We start from the raw sequence: 22,122 nt of genomic DNA, 5'->3' as shown, positions 1-22,122 counted from the left end.
TCTCACTCCAACCAATATGCAGTGCTTTAGCATGGAAGTCCCTAAAGGGAATTAAGGACAAATGGGATGTCAAACACTGCATTAAAGTCAGTGGGGATTACTCACCTGCTTAAAAGTAGGCTGGTGTTTACTTTCTTTGCTTAGTCAGCACCTAAGTCATTGCGCTGCTATTAATAATAGCTGGGGTTTGAAGTTTAATAATGCCTGTTAGCTGTATTAAATTTCTAGCAGTGCATTCCCACGGTGCAAGGCACTGGGAAGGAGCTGGGAATGCACACGTATTCCTGGACTCAACGAAGCTGTGGGCAATTGTGTCTTGCAGTGCTCTAGCACGTGTGCGGGGGGGTTCCAGCGGCGGGTCGTGGTGTGCCAGGATGAAAACGGATATACCGCAAATAACTGCGATGAGAAAAGCAAACCCGTGGAGCAGAGATCGTGCGAATCTGGCCCCTGTCCGCAGTGGGCTTATGGCAACTGGGGAGAGGTGAGTGCACCATCCATCCTGGGCTCCCAGCACAGGGGGATGACTTTCATTAGCGGGCGGCTGAAAAATGGAAGGAGAGAGGGATATTGTGGTGACATTTATTAGAAAGATTGGAACTTGAAAGGCAGCCTCTGATAAATGAGTGAGCCCTAGCAACTGCTTGGTGTTGTTCTCCTTTCCATTTGTCATGGGAAAATTTTCCTCCTGAGCAAAAGCAAATTCTACAAAGATGGAGATTTTTTTTTTTTAAGGGAAGCCTAGTTTAACATAAGTCCTCTTTTTTTAATAAAAACACTGCTCCCTTCTGAAAATTCATCTGAGATGAGCAATTGGAGATGTAAACCTCCAGTATCTTGTTGAGTCTGGCAGGATCATGGTGGAGCAGCATGAACAGTTTCAGGAAGAGAGAAGCTGAAGCAGCTGATACCCCTTCTGAGTCTCATATGGCATTTGGGGGGGATTTGGCTGGAGTGGGTTTGTTGAGAACAGAAACAACCATTAGGCTTCTGAGGTGCTAATGCTTTGAGCAGCTGGTCAGCAGTATTTTTGCTGCCCCGACAGTGATTGCTCTGTCCTCTGCTGATTTCCAGTGCACGAAGCCATGCGGGGGAGGGACAAGAACACGGCTGGTGGTGTGCCAGCGCCCCAATGGAGAAAGGTTTACGGATCTGAGCTGTGAAATCCTTGACAAGCCACCTGACAGAGAGCAGTGCAATGTGCAGGACTGTCCTAGAGATGCTGCCTGGAGCGCTGGTCCTTGGAGCTCGGTACGACCATAAACTCTTTCTCTTTGTGAACCGTTTTGTGGATATCCCGTAACAACAGATTTAATTTGCTTCAAACCGAGGTGCTAATGCTTCATGTCTTAAAACTGCACTTAAAGAGGATTATTGACAATATATTCAGAATAACACCTGTTCAGGAAGGGCTTACATTAGAGAAGCTCAAGTCTTTTAATTTAAAAGGCACTTTCTGCTAAGTAGCCACCTTTGTCCATTTTATTACACCGTGCGAGCGCTGTGCATTGTGAATCTTGGTTCTGAGTTCTTTGCATATGAATTTAAACCTGGCATTCAAGCAGTACATTGCCATTGAAGTTAAATTGCTCTGCTCTTTAATGGTAATACTGCACTGTGCACCTACTGGTTTACCAGTCGCGTGTTCTCTGCCAAAAGCAAGATGACTGGGTAGAATGTACTAAATTGCATCAATTCCCAGCCATGTACAAGTGTGTACAGATGTGTGTGCAAGTCCCTACCTGCCCACACATAGAGCTATGTAGAAACATGTGTGCATTCACACCTGTGCTCTAATTTCTGTTCCTGTGTATATAATATGAGTGTGATGTACAGTGCAAAGGCACCTCTAAGCTGTCCTTGTGCATCGCTCTGGTTCTGGAGAGTGATTGTCTAGCCTGATCTCCAGCTGCTGCTCTGTCATTAAGTCGGCAAAGGATCAGCAAGGTGCTAGAAGGCTTAAAACCCTGGGAGTTTTCCAATAACAAAATAGTGTTTGGAGCAGAGGTATCTTACACTGCTCCTTTGCTGCTGGAGGACTCTGCTACAGAGATGCTCTTATGAGGGCGGAGCAGCCCTGAACTGCAGGGTTGGGGTGCTGTTTTGGGTGCCACAGCTTTGAAATTCTCCCTGCCCAGAGCAGCACTCTCTGCTCTGAGCCCTGCACCAAGGCAAGTGCCACTTGGGGTGCTTCTGGAGCGCTGGAAACTACAGACCTGTCTGTTTTGGAGTGGCCTTTAAACAAATGTCAATCTTTATTGTGTATGTTGCTATAAAAGCATTTGAAGAAGTTTAAAAAAAATAATCTGACTCAAAAGCACTTTATAGGAAAATCAAAAAGAGGCCTGTTTGTAATGTATTGGACTTCCTTAATTGTCGCAGTTCGAAAAGTCATCTTGCCAAAACCACCTTTCATTCTGCGGGTGCTTTCAGTGACATGGATGCCTTCAATATCCTCCTCTGTATTTTTACCATACCTCAGTGAGTTCTGCAATAGCCATAAAACTGCTGAACTGGTGTTTATCCGGTGCTTCACCAGTACAAGCAACAGTGCTATGAAATATTTCATTTGAGGTGCTAATGTGTCCCTTGTCTGGCTGGTGCTACCCATGAGCGAGGGGAAGTAAGCAGAGCTGGCGATGTGTGCACTGGCTGCTCTGCAGGATTTACCAGCTGGGAGGTGCTGCCAACCTTGGCTACCTGTGCTGGACCACTTGCAAGAACCAAAGGTGTGGACAGAGTTGTGTGGCATTCTGGTGTCACTCAGCCTCTTCACAGCTGTTTCAGGAGCAGGCTCCAGGTCTGTGCCTGCTCCTCGCTGTTGGAGAGGCAGGGTGCAGTCCTCTAGTTTGGTTTTAAGTTGTTTTCTTTTCATCCAGGAAAAAATTCCCTTGACTCAGTCACATTAACCTCGGTGGGTTGTCCTTTCCCGCTCTCCTGGGAGCGGGTGGGGTGTCAGACAGACAGGTGGAGGGCAAGGACATCCTGTCCTGCCTGTGGTACCTCTTCCCAGCTGCCCACAGGGCTCACAGCCCTTGGCCTCCACACGGGAAGGTGCTGCAGGGCTGAGCCCCGATTGCTGCCTCAAAGTGACTGGATTTTCCAGTCTTATTTACCGAGGTGTCCTTGGGCTCTGACCTAGGGGACCCCAGAGCTGTCTGAAGACTGAGAAGCATCTATGGGGTCCACAGGTCTTCATGTCCTTCCAGCAGAACACTCCATGTGTATGTCTACCTCGTGCTACTACTGTAGGTAGTAACGGCCAAACTTTTTTCCTTTAGTGTGGTGTCACCTGGATTTGCTTTAGCTCTGCCATTGGTTGCAAACATCATCCTGTAGCTGTACATACTTCATCTGTTGAGATGGAGTGTCACTACCATATTTTCTTGGTCACTTTTGAAACAAGAGTATAGTATTAGCTGAAACTTTTCAGCAGTATGGATTTATGTATTTATGTAAAAGTGTATTTATTTTTCCAATATTGTTATTTAATTTTATATAAATGTTGCATACCTTTACGATGTCTAATGTTAATGTTGAACAGTGAAAATTAAAGACAAGTAGAATGTAATGAACAATGAATTTGTATAATGATTTCTTGAGTCTTTTGCTAAATTAAGATCGTATACTTAGTTTTGGTAACTTTTGCTAAATTTTCTGAAATGGTACTGCAACGTTCCATTTTTTACTGGCTTTTCTTTTACTTGCTTTGTTCTCCAACAGAAATTGTTATTTTCAACAATTAAACACAGTTAAAATCGTATGAATTGCGAAGTTTGGATAACTAATTTCTCACAAGCATCTGACTGGCTTAGCTTTACTCAAGTTTCAGTGAAATTAGTACTATAAAATACATACAAATTAAAGCAGAGAGAGTCTGAAGAGTCCAACCCACAGTCCTTGGGCAGAATTCCACTGGGATTTTATACAGTAAACAAGTAATTTTTATCTGGCTGGTTAAATCCAGGTTTGGAAGAGATAATTAAATAGATAAACAGATTGTGTGTTTAAATGATAATTTTGTAAAAGGAGACTGGTGAGATGTCATGTCATTATAATGTATGTTCAAAGAGGACTAAGAGGAGGTGACACTTTTATTTCCTTGCTTATTTAAGAACATGTATTTACACACTACAGAATTGTACACCATGTGATAGAACTGACCTTTTTATTAAAACCATGCTTTAGAAAACATGCACAGATTGTCACCAGAATAGAGAGTGTTTTTTCTCCTCTGAATGCCTTATGGTATGAACGCACATCTCCATACACGCTCTTGAATATCGAGAGGAAGTCTTACCATGTCCTCCAGAATGAGGGAGATGTTCACAGAGAGAATTGCCCATCACTTCACTTAAAACCCAAGTCTGGTTTTTAACATATATACTCGTATATATATATATATATATCACATATGTAAAATATACCCATAGCCTCACTTAAAACACTTCTCTTGGAGCAGATTTGTTCCTTACAGTAATCTCTGAAATTCTAAGTTTACCTTAATATCCAACTGTATCCTGATACAATTTATGAATAATGCTGAATTAACTTGGTGTGGGTTTCTCATTCTTTCTGAGTTAGGAAATGGGCACAGAAAAGGTAAAACAATTATATCTCACAGCACCCTGGTTCAGTTGGGTGACTCATTTGGGCTTCACCGTGCTGGGACAGTGATCATTTGACTTTGAACTGTGTAAAACAGGTGGGTGGGGTTTTAGATTGTTTTTTTTCCTAAAAAGTATTATAATTTTAAAAGTAGTCTGATTTTTCAAGTAGTTGTCACTCTTGGGTATCTAAAGTTTGAACTGCTGATGTGATGGTTGTGTAGCTCTGACTGCCTGCAGAACAGCAGTGTGTCCTTCCCAGCTTCTCCCATAGGCAGAGGTGCTGGTATCATAGTCTTTGAGGGGCTTTTGCTCTAATGAAGAATTGGAAGCCTAGTGTAAAATAATTAGAATATTAGCTGGCTAAGCTCCAAACTCTGTTGTGGATGTGAATTCAGGTTTGGGCTAGGACAGCATTGCTGTATCCCCTTGGCAGGAAGCTGGTGGCATTGATGGCTTTGCAGGGCTCTTTGGCTGCACTCAAAGATGTGGTAGCAGCAAAGGGTCTCTGAGCTGGGTGGGAAGTGGGAGAACTGCCTGGCCAACATCTGTTTCAGGCAGCTGGCACTCAGGAATTTTAATCTTAACATTGGTGTCAGTGGAAACTTCAGGTTATTTGTATTTAATTCTGTCAAAGCCCCAACATGTTGTTTACAAAATGCCTTCCCCATGCAGCTGGCTGAAAATAGGCTGTTTAACAGCAATATTCTCCGTGTCATTATTCTGATAATGTTCTTAGCAGGCAGGATGTCAGCTCTTGCTAAGACAGAAGTGAAAACCAGGGACAGATTTGGTTGCAAGTGTATATAACTCTGCTGTTGTCTTCCTCTCTTCTGCAGAAAATGAATTTGCTCTGACAGCAGCACTACTAAGCTACTGTGTGATTCTTTACACATGTTTTGCAATAACAAAGCCATCCTTGAAAATGAAGTGATAGGCACACTAAACTCTCCAGTCACTCAGTGATTCATATTGCTTTTTCTGTCCTTCATTCATACGATGAAGGTTTGGGCTCCAAGATTGCAGCAGCAAGTCTGTATTTCTCTGTAGTGCCAGGTATTATCAGAAAACTAATAAAAACAGTCCTACCCTGGGAGCCTGTGAGGGAAGGACAAATGTTGCTGCAGCAGAGGATGGCTGCACATATAGCCCCAGCACCCATAATCCAGACAGAGGAATACAGTGGGTGACTTGCATGCCTTCAGAAAGCAAGTAGAAACAGATTTAATAAAGCTGATCCTGACCAAAATGAGAGTTTGGTAGCCCATAGATATCCCCAGACATCTGTCTGAAGCTGTCTCTGTCTCAGAGCTGTTTACTGTGTGCTTAGGCTGGCCCACCAAGGCTGTTGTCCCTCTTGGGTTCCTGGCTGCCTCCCTCTAGGATCTCGCAGACCGACTGACTCCAGGGACTGCCTGTTCACTGTGCTGATGAAAGGCAAGAAGTTGTCTGCTTTGGTTCCCTAGTCAAAAATAGGCCTTTGACAGCGCAGCCCTCTCTGTTTTTGTTTATAAAAGCAAACCAGACCCTTTCCTGTACTCCCTGCAGTGTGACACTCATCCAGAGCATCCCACCACCAGTGCCCAGCTTCAGCCAACCTCCAAAACTGCTCATCCCTGGGCCATAACTGGGAATTCACCAATTTGCTGCCTTGTGCCCTTCTCAGAGTTTGTCCCAGAGGGTAAATGCAGTTGGGGTTTTTGTGTGAAGTGTTTGCCTGTTGCTCCTCTGAGGCTAATGCATCTCTTTCCTCAGCTCAGTGCCCGCTGTTCCTGTTAAGGCTCAGACCCACAGCTGATGGCTCCAAGCCAATCACAGGTGGGTGAAGCCAGTGGTACCCGGCTGCCTGGTAGGGGAACATCCCTTTATTCCTTTCTTGCTGCCCTAAAATCTCCCATTTTTATTTTCCTTTCCATTTTTACTTTTTGTCTGCCATCACCATCTTTCATTGATACTTCTCTTTCTCCTTAAAAAAGGAGAACTATATAGGTGTACTTTTTCTATCAGTTCTCAGTTTCCTGTTTGCGAGTGTTGATGCTCCATGAGCAGGAAAACAACCATGGAATTCTGTCTGCTAACCTGCAGGTGAGGGACCACCCTGGGACACTGTGTGCTTAACACTGAGCCAGCCCTGTAGTGATTTTTCTGGATCCACCCTTCCAAGGACTGATTTCCTGCAACTTAAAGCTCCAATTTGCTTTGCAATCCAAACTCCTCCCTTGAAAGCCCCTATTGGCCCTTGCACCCCTCATCATCTGACCTGGTGATTAAATCGAGGGTCTTTTAGTCTGATGGAGAAGTAAAAAGACTGGGCAGCAGTGTCCTCTCTAACCTCCCTAATCCACTGACTAAATGCTGGGAAATGAGCTGCAGAGAATCTCATCTGCTCTCCTTTGTTAGCCTCTCCTGTTGCTACTGCCAGGACAGACGTGCTGGGCCAGTGATTAGACTCAGGAAGGTTATTTTCTTCAAAATCTTCTCCTCCTCTGCCCCCAGATGGTGCATCTTTTGCCTAAGTTCCTCAGTGCACCTTCCCACTCAGAGCAGGTAACTCCATTAGTATTCACTGATGTTTCTTACCATACTTCTGTCCAAACCGTGCTTCTGTCCTAACACTGTAAAATGCTTCTCTCCTCCCAAAGAAGTGCAGTGGTTGTCTGGCTGCACTTGGTGTGCCTCTGTGCCTTTTTACGCCTCCTCTTACATGTTTTCTCAGCTAAATGGTCATTTTCTAGGCTGTGCATGGCTGGCTTGAACTCAAAATGGTGGAGCTGCTGTTCAGCAATGCCTGGTTTCAGTCTCTATGTCATGGGTGGCCCATCTGTGGCTCTGGCTCCATAAGGCCTGCAGACCTCCTATACCTGCACCTCCACACATGCTCACACCCAGGAGAAATAAAGCAATACTTAAAATGGCAATTGCTGGGAACATTTGTCTCCCAAAGCACTGTCTCTGAGTGCAGGAATCACAGTGTGTGTTAGGCTGCAGGGGACACTTTGGAACAGTAACACACTTTCAAGGATGAGCTGTGAAGTTGAGCATCTTCAGGCAGATCCCTGAGCTGGGCATTGAGAAATCTGTGTGCGGTGTTGCTCATTTTTCAGAGTCATGCTGTATACCCCTCACTGTAATAATTGCTGTTGCTCAGATGCTAGGGATTTAGAAACAAGGATGTGTAATGATGAGGGACACCAAGCACAAAGAGATTTACTATGTTTCTAACTTTCCTTGTGACTGATTTGTGCAGTTATTAAGGGAAAATGTTTTAGTCAGTCCTGTTCTGAAGGCACTTAATTTTCTATTCATGTTTTAATTTTACTAGCTCACAGGGGAGGTGAGTGAGCCAGCAGCATGGATGAAAATCTGTCTGATGCCCAAGACCATGTGCAGGCTGACAGTATCCCTACTGCATTAAGCCAAGATTTTTCTTTATAAAACTGGAAAGTAAGCAGCAGCCCAATGCTCCTACAGCCCCCGGTGTGATGCACACCTGTGAAATAGAGCTAACGATCCTTGGAGAGCTCTTTACTTTGTGTTTCACTCCATCCAACATGGAGAAATTCTATTCTTGAATGGAACATCTAAATGGCATTATAATACAACTGTTCACTAGAAATATGAAGTGTCAGTTAGCCGAGGCGCCTTGCTGCTTCAATTGGTACTGTCCTAGAAGTGCCACAGCATGGAAAATAGGCTTCATCAGTGCCTTCCACATCCCATTATACTGGTGTCCTTGGGTAGCTCACACATCTCCTAATTTGAGGAAATGCCATGTAACATCTCCCCCCCTGGAGAGACCTGCAGTGGCTGTAAGGGAGCTTTTGCTTTTTTTGTTGTCTAAGGTAAATAGTGTGGAGCAGGACAGGGATGCAGCTTTTAGGGCAGCTCTGTGTGCTCACAGCCCTGCTGATTTCTATACATGGTGAAGTCTTTGTACATGGTGTAGCAACAGGGCAGGGGAAAGGGCGGGGGGAGAAGGTGCTGCTTACTAGGTGGATGCTGCAGGAGAGGAGGATGCATGGCTTCTCCTGCTGTAGTTACCTCTTTTTTCCCCATATATCTTGTGAGGTTTCCAACCCCGGGGAAATTATGGTATTGACTTCGGCGCTCAGGGCTTTAAATCTTGCAGAAGTTAAAGAGACCAAGAGCATCCTTTCTGCTGGGCAATCTGTGCTGGAGGAATGGGCTCCAGACACACCAGCCTCTTCCCTCTGCTGCAGCAACACATCAAGTTGGACCCTTTTCTTTGAGAAATTTTCCCTTTTTTTCCTGTTTTTTTTTTTTTTTAACGTGTTAAGAGACATCATCCAAGGTCACTCACTGGTCCCTGCAGCTGAGTTTGGCAGTGGGAAGGTGAAGATTTAGTGGACTGTGTTATTTCTCCCTTTTGCAAATAATCACTTGAGAAGCTCTGCTCAGAGCCAGGAACAGAGCTGTGGAGGATGGAGACCCTGAGTGCACTGGAGGGACAGGGCAGGCCAGCATGGATGTTCTCACTTGCCCATGCCCAGGGCAAGGAGTGATCCTCGGGGACAATGGGGCAAATCCTGCTCTTGTGCACACCAAGGGCTGTAATGCAGCTCCTCCAGACACTTCCACAGGGGTTCTGGACAATGCTTACAAACATACTCTGACTACACCTTCTAAAATCCCTAGTGTTCATGTTTTGGTTTTTTTTTTTTAATTGTCCCATTTCTCTGGGGAGTCAGCATGGATTAAACATTCCCAAAGCCTCCTTCAAACTATGATGCAGTGCTTTAGTGTGTTTTGCTCAGGTCTCTGGTCCATTTGCCCTCCTTTGAATGTAGAGCTTCCCCCTGCCCTTTTAAATATACAAAAATCACATGTATTTTCTGGCCATGTACCAGCTAAAATCACCATGACCATATGCTCTTGGGTGTGTTGAGGTGTGGCTCTGTAGTTTGTCAGGAAAGGAAAGCCAAGTTGGGTGACTCCTGCCCTGCACACATCTTGCTACCCCATAGACATGGAGTTCTCACTGTGCTGATGCAGCCAGGCGTGAGACAACGCTAAAACAGAGCAGTGGAAGGAACAGGGCTTCAAAGTAGCAATAAATATTTCCTAAGTATCAAGTGCTGCACCCTTGCTTTCAGCTTGTTGCTTCTCTCACTGAAGCCAAGGGAGTTACCTGCTAAAATTCGTTGCTGTCGTGAAGCTAATTTGGTTTGGGTGCCACAATACCTCTGTTGCTAGATAGCTTCAGGCATATTAAGACTTCTAGTAAAGGTTCAGCTGGTGAGGAAAGGTTCAGGCTTTCCTTGGTGGTGTGTCTGCTGATGTCCTTTGTGCTCAAGAGACTTCAGAAGTCGCAGGGCAGTGGTTTCAGCATCTGACAGGAGCAGTGTAAGTTGTAGTAAGAGCTGACATAGACTAATATGATGCTGAAAGGTAACTATGAGGGTGCATAGTTGGGCTCTGCTCATAGTTGGTGAAGTTTGCTGACATCCAAGAGCACTCCCTCATGGAAAGGGGGTATAAAGCATCGTAGGGTGCTGTTGCTTTTCTGCTTTATCTCATCCAGCACATGTTTTGTCTCAGACTGTTGGAAAGGATGAACCATGGCTTACTTATGAGTGCTTACTTTCCATATAATAGTTAATGTGGGGAAATCTAAATCTACAAGGGTTGATTTTAATTTCCTCCAAAAAGTTGCTCCTGGCAGAATCTGATAAAGCCATTTTTGGTCTTAATTCTTCCCAGCCCCCAGCCCTGCTGTTGGTGAGCTATCAGAGCATACCTATCTTTGGGAATTCATTTGGTGATCACCACAGCTTGCATTCATTATGTCAAAAACCTCCCAAATCGTCGGCTGATGCAAGGTGGACCTGAAAAGTGGTCTGACAGCATTTTCTGAAACTTTTTACTTCTGGGGGAGAGTGTTCCCAGGTTCTTGCTGGGGATATGCCTTTCTGCCCTGTGTTGATCTTCCCTTGAATGCACAGCTTACAAGAAGCAGAGTAATTCCATTTCTTCTTGGTTGCTCTGTGCTGCCTCTTTCTTCTCACCAAGGTTTGCTCATTTGTGCCCAGGGCTGTGGAGTCCTTTTGGTGCTGGACTGACCTCGTTCCCAGCCCTCAGCCTGGCAGCAGCATGGCCACAGCATGAGCTCCCAGTGCAGAAGAGCAGGTCATGGTCTCTGGCAAGAGGCTCAGAAACTGGCCCCAACCAGCCTGAAATTCTGTACAAATTTTTAAGAGCTTTTGGGCGACATACTCTGGGTTTTTTTCCTGCTACAAGCCCAGCGAATCAAATAGCAGCCTTTCTATTTTAGAGAGGTCTTAATGAACAAGATGTACCCTCATCTTCCAAACGATCAGAGTAGGAAATGCATCAAGGGTCGTTTTAAAGCAATTTGCACGTACTTGGTAAAACAGAATAAGCGTCGTCATTCCTGAACTCTGAAACAGAAAACAAATTTTTTGTGGAAACAAAAACACAAGCTTTTCTGTGTGCTGGAGCAGAGCAAGGCATTGCAGGAGACATTTAGCATCGTGTTCTGACCTTTATGGAAACAGTTGATATGGAAATATTTTTGTCATATTTATTTAAACTATTTTCTTTCATTTATTTAAACTAGGCAGTATACTTATTTGAAAAACTCAGCAGCATGCCAATCTCTAGTTCTTGGCATGTTAACAACACTAACCGTGCAATAAATAGAAACCCCTCAAATCTGTGCTGAGTGCTTTGATCCTAATGCTCTTAGGGAAGTCCTTTTGTTTTTGTTCTCTGCAGAAAGTACCAGGTGTGACTGTGGTGGGTTTAGGAGATAATAAAGATAACCAGAGGAAGGTCTGGTAGAGTTTTAGTGTGATGGCTATAGTTGATTTTTTGAAATAGTATTTCCCTGTTATTTTACATGCCACAAACATTTTGGTGGATTTTTAATAGAAACACCACAATGTGTTGTTTTCACACCCTCCTCCACACCTGGCTGCCCTCCCAGGTTCTCCCATGGGTGCTATTTGCTGTTGTGCCTCAATCACAGGCTGCAAACAGCCTTTCAGAGCAACGTTTTCCCACACGAGTGTAGGAAAAGGTGGGTGAGCATGGGTATACCCAAGTGCACGTGATCCTTGACTCTAGGAAGCTGCTTAGTAAAAAAAAAAATCAATAGAGTACCTGGCTACACCTTCAGAGCTGCATCAGAGGTGCTTAAAACCAGTAGAAGTTTTTCTGTTGACTGCAAAGAGCCTTGGATGAGGCTGGTATTCCACCTGTCTGTCCCCGGCACTTGGAAGCATTTTCTATAGGGGGTGAGGGAAAGGAATCAAGAAAAAAAGAGAGAAATATGAGAGGAGTGGTTTTGTCTGTTCTAGTCAAATGTTTCAAGGAAAGCATGATCCAAGCTTACCTCACTGTGGCACTGCTATTGATGGGTACCTTAAGCAGCAGCAGCATTTGCAGCGATGAAGAGTCCTGATAATGAAATGAAAAGTTCCTCCAGGGTCTCAAATAGATGAGACTGATGGTGGTAGCTAGGTGTAGCACTTCTCTGACTCACATGGCACTGAGATGAAACCCACTATTAAATTATTCTTTGCATGTGGCTCACATATGCTTCATATCTACGTGCCAGATAAAAGCTGAAAATACCTGAGATGAATTAGATGGCATGAAGTAGACTCTTTGCAAAGGAATTTTTAGTCTCTGATACTTGTTACATTAGATTATCCAACCTTTCTTTTCTGTCAGTGCAAATGAGATCATAACTCAAATGTGCATGAAAGCAAATGGGTGGTTTAGATCTGAAAATGCACAGCTGCCTAACTTTGATTTATATTAAAGGCAGACATAGAAATGATTAATTCCAGCATCTTGGGAATTACATTTAAGTATTAACAAAATTAGGCAAATTATGCCTCAACCTCTGAGTGCACCAAGGTGTTCATGCAGACTTGTTGTTTGATCATGGGATCACAAGATAAATGTCAGAATCAGGCTCCACGCCACAGCTGAACATTTTGTAAATGGGGAATAATAATTTTGGAAATGACTAGCACCACATTATTTGTGATATCAAATATTTATCAACCAGCTTCAGATCCCCAGAGATGTGCTTGCATTGTTGCACAATGTGGTTAGTCTTCCTTTAGGATAAGTAATGGATCCAATGTATTCTTTAACCTAAGGAATGCTCTGGGCTGTACCAGGTCAGGATGTGGGGCAAGACAGAATCCTGATGAAGGCTGTAAATTTACTCTTTAGCATGGGTTGTCACAGTAAAGTGGCATCAACCTGCAAGGAGAGCACTTACAGAGGAGCACTTGAATTTTTTCCTAAGTGTCAGTGTTGGTGTTTAGACCAAAGACAGTAAATGGATGAAAGTATTAGAAGTTTACAACTGGGTTTGGTAAGATTTGACATTTCCTTCTTACTGACATTCATTGCCTGGGAAGAGAATGAAAATATGAACTTAAGATGAAATTTAAAGGCTTATAAAAATAAGATAAAATTAGCTTGATCTTTTTTTCTGTTGATACTAAAGAAAAAAAGGAAGTTTATGGATGTGGGTAACTCATGGAAGTTTTATTTTATTACAAGGGACAGCATTTCCTCTATTTCTCAGTGCAAGATTGAATGTTGCTCGTTGGATTTTTTGGCCTACCCTGAAATTGGATCCGAGCTCAGGAGAACTCAGAGTCAGCCATCCTTGCCTCTCAGAGGAGCACCGTTAATGGTTCTTAAACCCTACTGATCACAAGGGACCTCAGCCATCTTTCCTTAATCTATAATGCTTTGGCAGCAGGAAAACAACCTTTTTCAGGGCATCATTTGTACAAGCTTTTAAGCAGCAATGTCTGATTTTAGGAGTTATATCCATTTCTCTCCACGCTGGTCTGACCTTTTCCATTTAGGAGCAAGTTACTGCTCTCGCTGGTTCTTTGTGGGCTGAATGAGTTGTAAGTAGGGCTGTAATATAAAATATTCACAGGTGTCATTGTATATGCCAATTTCTATTCTAGTGGATCTTCCAGAGCTGCTACATATATAAATTTTTTAGGTTTCAAATGTATTCATAGGCTGGGAAGAGCTTGAGCTGTAATATATTTCTTGGGAAATATGCTGATGGAGTGGCTTCAAAATGAAGGTAGAAGCCTCATTTCTGTGTGTTTTCTCCATTTTGAAAAGAAAACAGAACATTTTCTATGGAGAGATGGTTAAAACAGTGTGTTTGCACTTGAGGATTAAACCAGTATGCTTATGACATAGCATGTAATGAAGAAATTGAAGTTGAGTCTCTGGGTGCATCATGCTGAGTAAGAGGCTTGTTCTACACGAAACTGTCATATTAAATTCTTGTCGTGATTCCAGACCCCTTTGATTCCTAAATCTTTTGGAGGAGACTAATCTGAAATCAAAGTGAAGTTGCTTGGGGTTTGCATGCCAGAAGTGGTCACATTTGAAAAAGTTCAGTGAACCTGCAGAGGGAGGTTGAAATTAGTTGCTTCACTACAAAGCTTACAGCTAACATACCTGCTGGTTTGCTTTTTGCTTTGATTCTCCAGGCTCTGCCTTCTTGCCACCTTCTGAGTTGTTTTCAAGATGCATAAATCTTAAGGATGAGCATGTCCTGGTTTCGGTCTATTTAGTGAAAAGTAAAAAAAAAGTCAGTCTACAATGGTAAAACAAACACAAGCTTTAGTACCAAGGACATGGAAAGGCTGCCCTTTTCTCTTCTGCCTTGTCTTTTGTGCAGTTATTTCCCTCTGTGAAGGTGCAGTATCACACTTTAGCCTCCTGATTTACCAACATTTGACATCCCTTTGTACCAAGGTAAATGGAAATGGTTCCTTTCAAGTTCTTCTAAGTAGATACTGAGGGCTCCTGCCTTGATCCCTGTAAGATGACTCTGCTCCTTTGAAACCACTGGAGCAATGCCAGGAATCCAGCCTGTTAGCCCTGCTGAATGTCAGCTGCTTTCTCTTGTTTTGATATTGGCATTTTTGGGGGCTCTGACCAAGAATACCATGGAATATTAAATGTAATTGGTAGCATTTCCAGTGGTTAAATGCTGCCCTTCTGTACCCACCTCAAGCTTTTGTGTAGGCTGCCTGGGACCTGGGAAAGTGCTTTTTGGTCCAGTTGAAAGAAAGTGCCCTGTATAACCATGGCCCCTGTATGACTGTGTAGACAGCCCTGTGTGAAAGCTGATCTGTTGTTACTTTATATTTACAGTGTTCTGTCTCCTGTGGAAGGGGCCAAAAGCACCGCAGTGTGTACTGTTGGTCAAAGGAAGGGAGACATGTAGAAGAAGAGTATTGCAAACACCTTGCTAAGCCCAACGTGCAAAAGAAATGCAGAGGGGGCAGATGTCCGAAGTGGAAAGCAGGAGATTGGGGACAGGTGAGACACACTGTTTACCCTTTTGCACCCTTTGATGTTCTTCCTCCCTCAAATCAGTTAGAACTTGGTCTTCTGATCACTTCTGTCCTCTTGAATTATATTAAAGGATAAAAGTTTTAGGCCAGATCCTGGCATAAAATAGTGTAGCTTCATGGACAGCAGTGGAGTAGCACTGATTTGTACCAGCTGAAAACATGGAAACTTGCTTTTGGTGTCTACCTGAAAGTAAATTCTTTATTGTATATTATAAGTTTCTGCTAGAAACATCATTAGTATATAATATGAAAGAGAATCTACTATTTATTCATGTTTTTAATATCATTATGTAAATATCACATCTCAAGAAAAATCTTCCTTAGTTTTGAGAAATCTGAAACTCATTTATTATCAGCTTCCTGAGGAAGCTTAAAGAATAATCAGAGCTGTTCATTAAAACTGCTTTTCACTCCCTTTGTTTCTTAACAAACTCATCACTTGATTTTCCTCATTAAAAAGTCAGACAGTGATGTATAGAGCAGAGTCTGCTGGAAATGAGAAAGTGCTTAGAGTTATTAAGCATCTTGCTTGCTGAAAGCATACCTTGAGTCCTTGTTTTCCTGAAAATAATGTCTTTGTCATCACCTTGAATCTGCTGCATCACATTTTTATCTCTGAACCTTGCTTTTCCCTCTACCTCATTAGTGTGCTAATCAGCAGAATTATTGAAAATCCCAGACTAAATGAACTGTTAACTTGTAAAACATCATGTTCCCTTGCACTCTATCTTCCAAATTAAGGCAGAAAACACCAGTTCTTGCTATATGCAAGTTCCCTGGAAGACAAATCATTAATGTTGCTACAGACACACATGCAAATGTTAGGACTGGGACAGCCGTGCTGTTGTTTAATGTACACTACTAAAAAAGACAATAAACCCATTGAAGATCTTTATTGTTTTCAGACTCCTATTTTTTTTTCTCATGCTTACCTTTGAATTCATAGGATAAGAATTATTTGTTGTTAAATGCATAAAGTGCTAAGTGTTCATTCAGTATGGAGGTTCAGTTACTGAGGTTTGGGCTCTTTACCTGAGGAATGGCTGGGAGCATCCAGCCTGTGAAATCCACAGTGCTGCTTCCATATTGGAAATTAAGTCAATATTATTGCCGTTATTACCTGCAGGACTGAAACCTTAATTTTATACAAGAGCTGGACTGAAATGAAAGGAAATTAGGTAGTCTTGTCGTATCTGATTTGCACCTTATTTAAAATGAATGCTCCTGAAAGCAGTTTTTTACAGCTAATAATTGTAAACATAATAACGTGATGATTTGTCGATTGCATTAAAATACACTAATATTAATTGATAAAAGTGTTCTAAAATTCCCAGCATTCCACTGCATGATGGTAGTTAATTTTATGCAAGTGGAGAAAGAAACTCAAGTTAATAGGAGAAGGTGATTTATGGCCTGAGGTAATCTCTCATGACTGGGCAATTAAGGAATATTTGTATGGTAATGATAAGGCTAAGAATAGGCATTTCCAGGAGTAGCTCCTTGGCCAGTCCCTGATGCTGGATGTGCTCAGCCAGCCAGGATCTTGCTTGGGGAAAAAATGAAGGGATAGAAATACTTATTCTACAATATCAAACTGGGCTTTTTAAAGCCACATGAAATGCTGTGACACGGATCTCTGAGCCTCACTGGTGCTGGCAGCGTTTCTTTGTCTGTGACAGATGAAGAGTTGGGTCTGTCAGAGATTTGGAGCACTGGCTGTGGGTCCCTGGCTATTGCAGGGCTTTGCCAAAGATTTAATGCCTTAGACCCACGCTGGATTTAGGTGCTGAATTTCTCATTAAGACCATGAAATCGACCGGGGTTTGGTGCTCTGAATATCCAGGAAATCAGGGCATAAATGGGCAAAGAAACTCTGTGTCACCTTCCCTGTCACCAGTGCCACTTGCAAATAGGAGCCATGATCAGTTTGCACTTAGATACTATCAAAAAATATAAAGCTTCCTGAAGGTCTAATTGCCTCAGAAAGATAATCCCAAAGCTGAGCTGCTGTGAGCTGGCTGCCTTTTCTCCTCGGTAAGTCAGCAAAAGTCTGTGTGAGAATTAAGCCAAGGTTTTCCCATAAAAATACATCTTTGTGTTGCCATATATGCACAGGGCCTGTTGCATTATACCTTTAGGGTCTTTTTTTCTTTTCTTTTTGGGAAAAGGAATTATTCAGAAAATCAGGATTAAAAAATACAGGAAGGGTTAAAAATTAATCCCAGTCGGACACTGGCTATGCTGATGCTCCGCTCGCAGATTTTTTTCTCTTTGGATGTTTTATATTCAGAGGGTGGTAAATTCTTTTCTAGATTGTTATGAACTCACCTCCCTGCAGCAAAGCATTTTTAATATACCTGTAATAATCAGAAGGGAAGGAAAAAGGCTTTTTCTCCAAGTTTTAAATGTGCCTGTGTCTGCACTGAAATGTCAGATTTAATGTGTTTGCTTCTCCTAAGTGATATCAATTATGGCCATTTACCTTTCACTTAGCAAAAATACCAATATTTATTCTGCTCTCTGGTATTTACCTATTTCAGTTACAGGCTGAAATCCAGCCTTGTTTAAAAACACAGACAGAACATCAGGTAATGATTCTACCACAGCACAGGGCCCACCCTCCCTCTCTCCAAACCCAGGTGTCACACACAGCACAGGCCACAGTAAAAGAGCCACAGTGTCACCTATGCTCCTCTATACTATCATACCCGGGCATGTGCTTTTTAGCTTGATGATAAATGCAAACCAAAAGGCATTTTAGAGCGTGGTAGGCATCCTGGTGTATACATTTCTCCAAGTTTGTGGCCATTATTCAGTTTAGTGTCCCCTATGGAATGCATAGGACAAACAGCACTGTTAATCCCAGCGCAGCATATGGGAAGCGTTTGCATCACCAGTGACAGAAATCCCTGTCACTGCTGCCTTCAAAAAGCTACACAAGGATACTCCCACCCTCTCAGAAATATCAGAAGCAAGAGGAATATTCAGAGTCAGCTTTTCTTTGGTCCTCTTGGCTTTATGGGGCATTAGGATAGTAAAGCAAACAGCATTATGGAGGAACACTCTGCAAAAGAGGGAATTGCTTCCCCATTAGGCACCTGCCTTAAGAAGGCTTGGTTTTATTGGTATTGCAATAACAGGCTGTGAACTTGTTTTCTTAGTTCCTGATATATTAATAAGGTTGCTTATATTAGCTTTTAATTCAGCTGTGTTCTAAATGCGTACCTTTGATTTTTACATGCTTTCTTCTATAAATGCAAATTCTCTTTATTTCAAATCTACACAGTATACTGCTCTAGCCAGAAAGAATCTATATCAGAGGGATATTAAGTACTGCTAAACATTTTAGTGAGCAGTCACAACACTAAGAAATGTTGCGTGAAAGAAAAAATAAGCTGTTAAAAGCATTGTAGTATAGGTAATAATTTGAGAATGTCTGAGAATCAGGGTAATTCAGGAATTTCTTGCTGTGCCTGGAAGTTGGGAGTTGAGAAAAACTCCACAGCGTAATGGAGGAAATATGAAATGCAGTTAATTTCAAAAAGACATTTATTTTCACAAACTAACATTATTCCCTGCCTTGTGTGCATGTGCGTGTTTAGATGCTTGCTGAAAGAAATCCCAGCTGTATCACACCTTTCCCCCTCTACTGCTACAGACTTTCTTCTATACAATCCAAGTTTGCTTTCCATTAAAGTCCACTCTGTTTGTGGCATTTGATGTATTTTGAACTATTACTTTTTTGAGTGAGTGCCTGAGCTGCCTCTGGCATGTCGTGATGGTTTGGCAGTGCCGCTGTCTCCAGAGGATTTTGCAATAAAAATCCTGGCTGGGGAAATCCTGACCCCAGTGAAACCAGCGGCAAAAAATTCCCGCTGGCTTCAGCGGAGCAGGGATTTCAGCCTGTCTGCAATAATTTCCCCTTTGTGCAATGTAAAGCCTCACCTGGAAGTTTCACAGAGCATCGCTGCTGTCGAGCCCAGAGCAGAGGGTGAACCCCACGAACTTACCGTGAGGGGTGTGATGGGCACCGACACTCACCTTCTGTCCTTTCCTCCAGTGCTCCGTGTCCTGTGGCCGGGGTGTCCAGCGCCGCGCCGTGCACTGCCACAGCGGCACCCCGAAGGCAGCCGAGGATGCCGAGTGTGACCCGGCCAGCCGTCCCCCTCCACAGCGGGACTGTCACCTCCCCGAGTGCCCCACGCACCGCTGGGCAGCCGGCGAATGGCAGCCGGTAAGCGGGGACCCCCCTTCACCCATCCCCGGGGTCACAGCACTTGTGCTCTCAAGCGTGGGATGATGCTGGAGACAGGGTGGAGGAGGCCAGGGATTGCTGCTGGAGGGTCGGGGTGTTGGGGGGTGCAAGCAGGGCTTGCCAAAACAAAAAAAGAGCAGAGGGAATGCTCATGCGTGCTGGCTGGAAGGGGGAGAGGAGAAATACCTCAGTAGGGTTAATTTATTGCTTCGTGCTGCCCTGTGTTTGGCTGGGACCTATGCAAATATTGAGCAGGTTTTGGGTAGGGCGGATTTGGGTCTGTTCCCGGAGGCAGAGCCCTGCCGTGCTGCTGCAGCTTGAGTTTTGTGCTTGTGGGTTTGAAGGAATCAGGGAACAGTGGTAATTCCAATTTTCCTGCACCATCACCCCATCTTCTTTTGATGTCCCTCTCCTTTCACTGAGCTCCCAGTCCATGCTCTTTTGTCAAGCCATGAGCAGTGCTGAGATGGGGTCTCCCAAAGGACACGGTGCTTTTCTGAGTGACTAGGATCAGTCCCCAGCAAAAACAACCCTTTAGGCTGGATCAGGGGATAAAGCTGCTGCTCCAGTGGTTCAGGGAGTGACTACAACTCTCCTGCATTGTGGGCAATGGGGGGGCCCGAGGCTGAGGGGTGGTAGGAGAATGAGGGGACTCTGAGCAGGAGGAGCCCTCCCATGCGCTGCCGAGAAGGTGCCGTCTCAGCCTTCAAGTGCACAACAGGTTTTGGCTGAGAGAGTTCAGACTGGGTACCAAAATTATTCTTTGCATTCTGCTTTTGTTCCATTTTTAGCCAAACCTGGGTGAGAGTCCTGCCCCAGTTCTCTTCCATCCCTATCCCACTGTCCCAGGCTCTTCCCTGTGGTGCAGTCTGCCAGCCTTGGAAATGGGAAAGGCAGCTCTGGGGAGCTGACTCCTGTGTCACACAGGAGAGGCCACCACTACTATGGAGAGGGTGTCCTCATCACACAGGGAGAAAGGGATTGCCCATCATGGGCCCTCCAGGATGCAGGGGGTGGAGGGGGCAGAAGACACCCTCACTCGGGTGCATGAGCCTCCCTGCAAAACTGTTGCTGGCTCCAGTGGCAGAGCAGCCTGGGCTCGACCCTTCACCCTTGGAACAGCAAAGGTCTCACTGACTTTGGAGGCAGATGATCAGAGCCTGATCCTGGCCACCTGGAATCCTGCAGTGCACAACTTCAGGGAGCAGGAAAAATATTAATCAAACGGGGACCCAGCGTTCCTTGGCAGTCAGGGGGCTTTTACAGTGCTCCTGCATGGCCCAGAGAGGTCTTGAAGAGGGATAAAATTGGTCCAGGTCCCTTTGCTGTCGAGACAGTGTAAAGAGGCCACGGTGTGAAGGAAAGCAGGGCCTCCTGCTCTGGTAACAAAAGATGGAGAGGAGCCACGAGCTTCCTGCTCAGAGCTTTGGTGTTTGCAGACACTTCCAGAGCCTTTATGGTGTCAATAAAAAGAAGAAAGAAAGAAAAAAAAAAAAAAAGAAAAAAGGGAAGACTTTAGAAAAAGCAAATTTGATGAGAGAAAAAGCAGCTCGCACATGCAGAGGCTGTGCAACTTTTCCTCTACAGCAAGGAAAAATGCCAGGTTAAGGCAGTGTTTGCTTTCCTCTCATCTCTCCTTCCCCACAGGCTTCAAGTTTAGCTTCATTTCCCCAGTCTCAGCAGTGCTGGGAAGCTGGCTTTATAATCCTGTGTAACCTGGCCACAAGTACAGGAGGCCAGAGGGGACTGTGCCCTTTCCCAGCTGCCTGGGAGCCAAGGTGAGATGGGAAGCAGCAGGAGGCAAAGCCGAGCTGGCCATGCAGTGGTACCTGATGGAAACATCCCAACCTGAAAAAGAAATGTAGGAATGGCTGAGGGGACTCCAGCAAATTCCTTGCAATGAACTTTTGGTTCTACAGAGCCCATTAATTTCTTCAGCTAATAAATTTACAGTCAGCAAAGTAGGTCACCAAACAGCATGCAGTGCTAGTCCTTACCTAGTGGTGCAATTAGTCCTGAAAAGCCAGAGCTCCTGCCCCATCCTTTCATAGAATCATAGAATCATTAAGGTTTGAAAAGACCTTCAAGATCATCAAGTCCAACTTTAAACCAAATTTTGCCCTCTCTCCCTTATTTTTGCAACTTTTCAAACCAGTGGTGAGAGGCCTCTGTCTGCTTCCACCCTACCTTGGTGAGAGGTGAATGCTGATATTTTCCTAAGTTTTCCAGAGCTCCCCCAGTTGCACTGGGGAAATTTTTAACATATTATAGAGATACTTTTTTTCCCCAGAAGAGCTTTATTAGGGGGATGGGCTGAAAGTTTCCTCACCCATAGGTAACCATCAGTAGGAGAACACCAGAGATGCCCAATGTGAGCTCACCCCTTTGGCTGACTCCAGGCAGTTCTTCTTTCAAGCTCTTCTTATTTTGTTCTGATATACTCAGTGAAAAAAAGAAATAGCCCCTTCTTCTCAGCCTTTAAGTACTGTCTGTGTGTTATTTACAGTGAGGAGGCACAGATTACATTAGTATTCTCTGAGCAGGGAGCAGCAATGAAATCCCTAATTGACATGAAAGCCAGGATGTAAAATAACATCCCAGCGCTGTCTTGTTCTTGATTTCTTATCTTTAAAGGGAATCTGTCAAGAGGTTTGGGGGTTTTTTATTGTTCTTTTTTGTTGTTGTTTAGAAAAAAGTTGGTCTTGCCAATGTGAAGGAATAGGGAACTTATTGGAAAGCCTTTACTCCTCTGTTGGTATATCACCATTAATTACCTGTTCTCAGTGCCCACACCGGGGAGAAGGAAGTCAATAGAAAGAGCCTTGCTGATGTCAAAGTGAAACTCAGACCAAAGTCA

At 43.9% G+C, this 22,122-nt stretch overlaps 1 protein-coding gene across 6 annotated transcripts in view; it reads left to right on the top strand.

Moving 5' to 3' along the window:
- Nucleotides 1-22,122, top strand: part of ADAMTS9 (ADAM metallopeptidase with thrombospondin type 1 motif 9) — an 83,534-nt gene that overhangs the window by 45,325 nt on the left and 16,087 nt on the right. For 5 of the 6 annotated variants that reach the window (XR_003527191.1, XM_027640407.1, XM_027640406.1 and 2 more), the window contains 4 exons: nt 323-484; nt 1,075-1,251; nt 14,808-14,975; nt 19,071-19,244. Coding sequence is in view for 5 of the 6 variants with exons in the window: in XM_027640407.1 (XP_027496208.1) it covers nt 323-484; nt 1,075-1,251; nt 14,808-14,975; nt 19,071-19,244 (681 nt within the window). In the remaining variant the exon portion in view is untranslated. The remainder of the gene's footprint in view (nt 1-322; nt 485-1,074; nt 1,252-14,807; nt 14,976-19,070; nt 19,245-22,122) is intronic. The other variant, XM_027640408.1, reaches the window with a different exon arrangement.

This window comes from Corapipo altera, unplaced genomic scaffold (genome assembly GCF_003945725.1).
Source record: "Corapipo altera isolate COAL_440 unplaced genomic scaffold, ASM394572v1 55, whole genome shotgun sequence".
In the NCBI taxonomy this organism is placed as follows: Eukaryota; Metazoa; Chordata; class Aves; order Passeriformes; family Pipridae; genus Corapipo; species Corapipo altera.
Note: the sequence above shows the minus strand (reverse complement) of the source record. Positions and strands in the feature narration are given on the sequence as shown.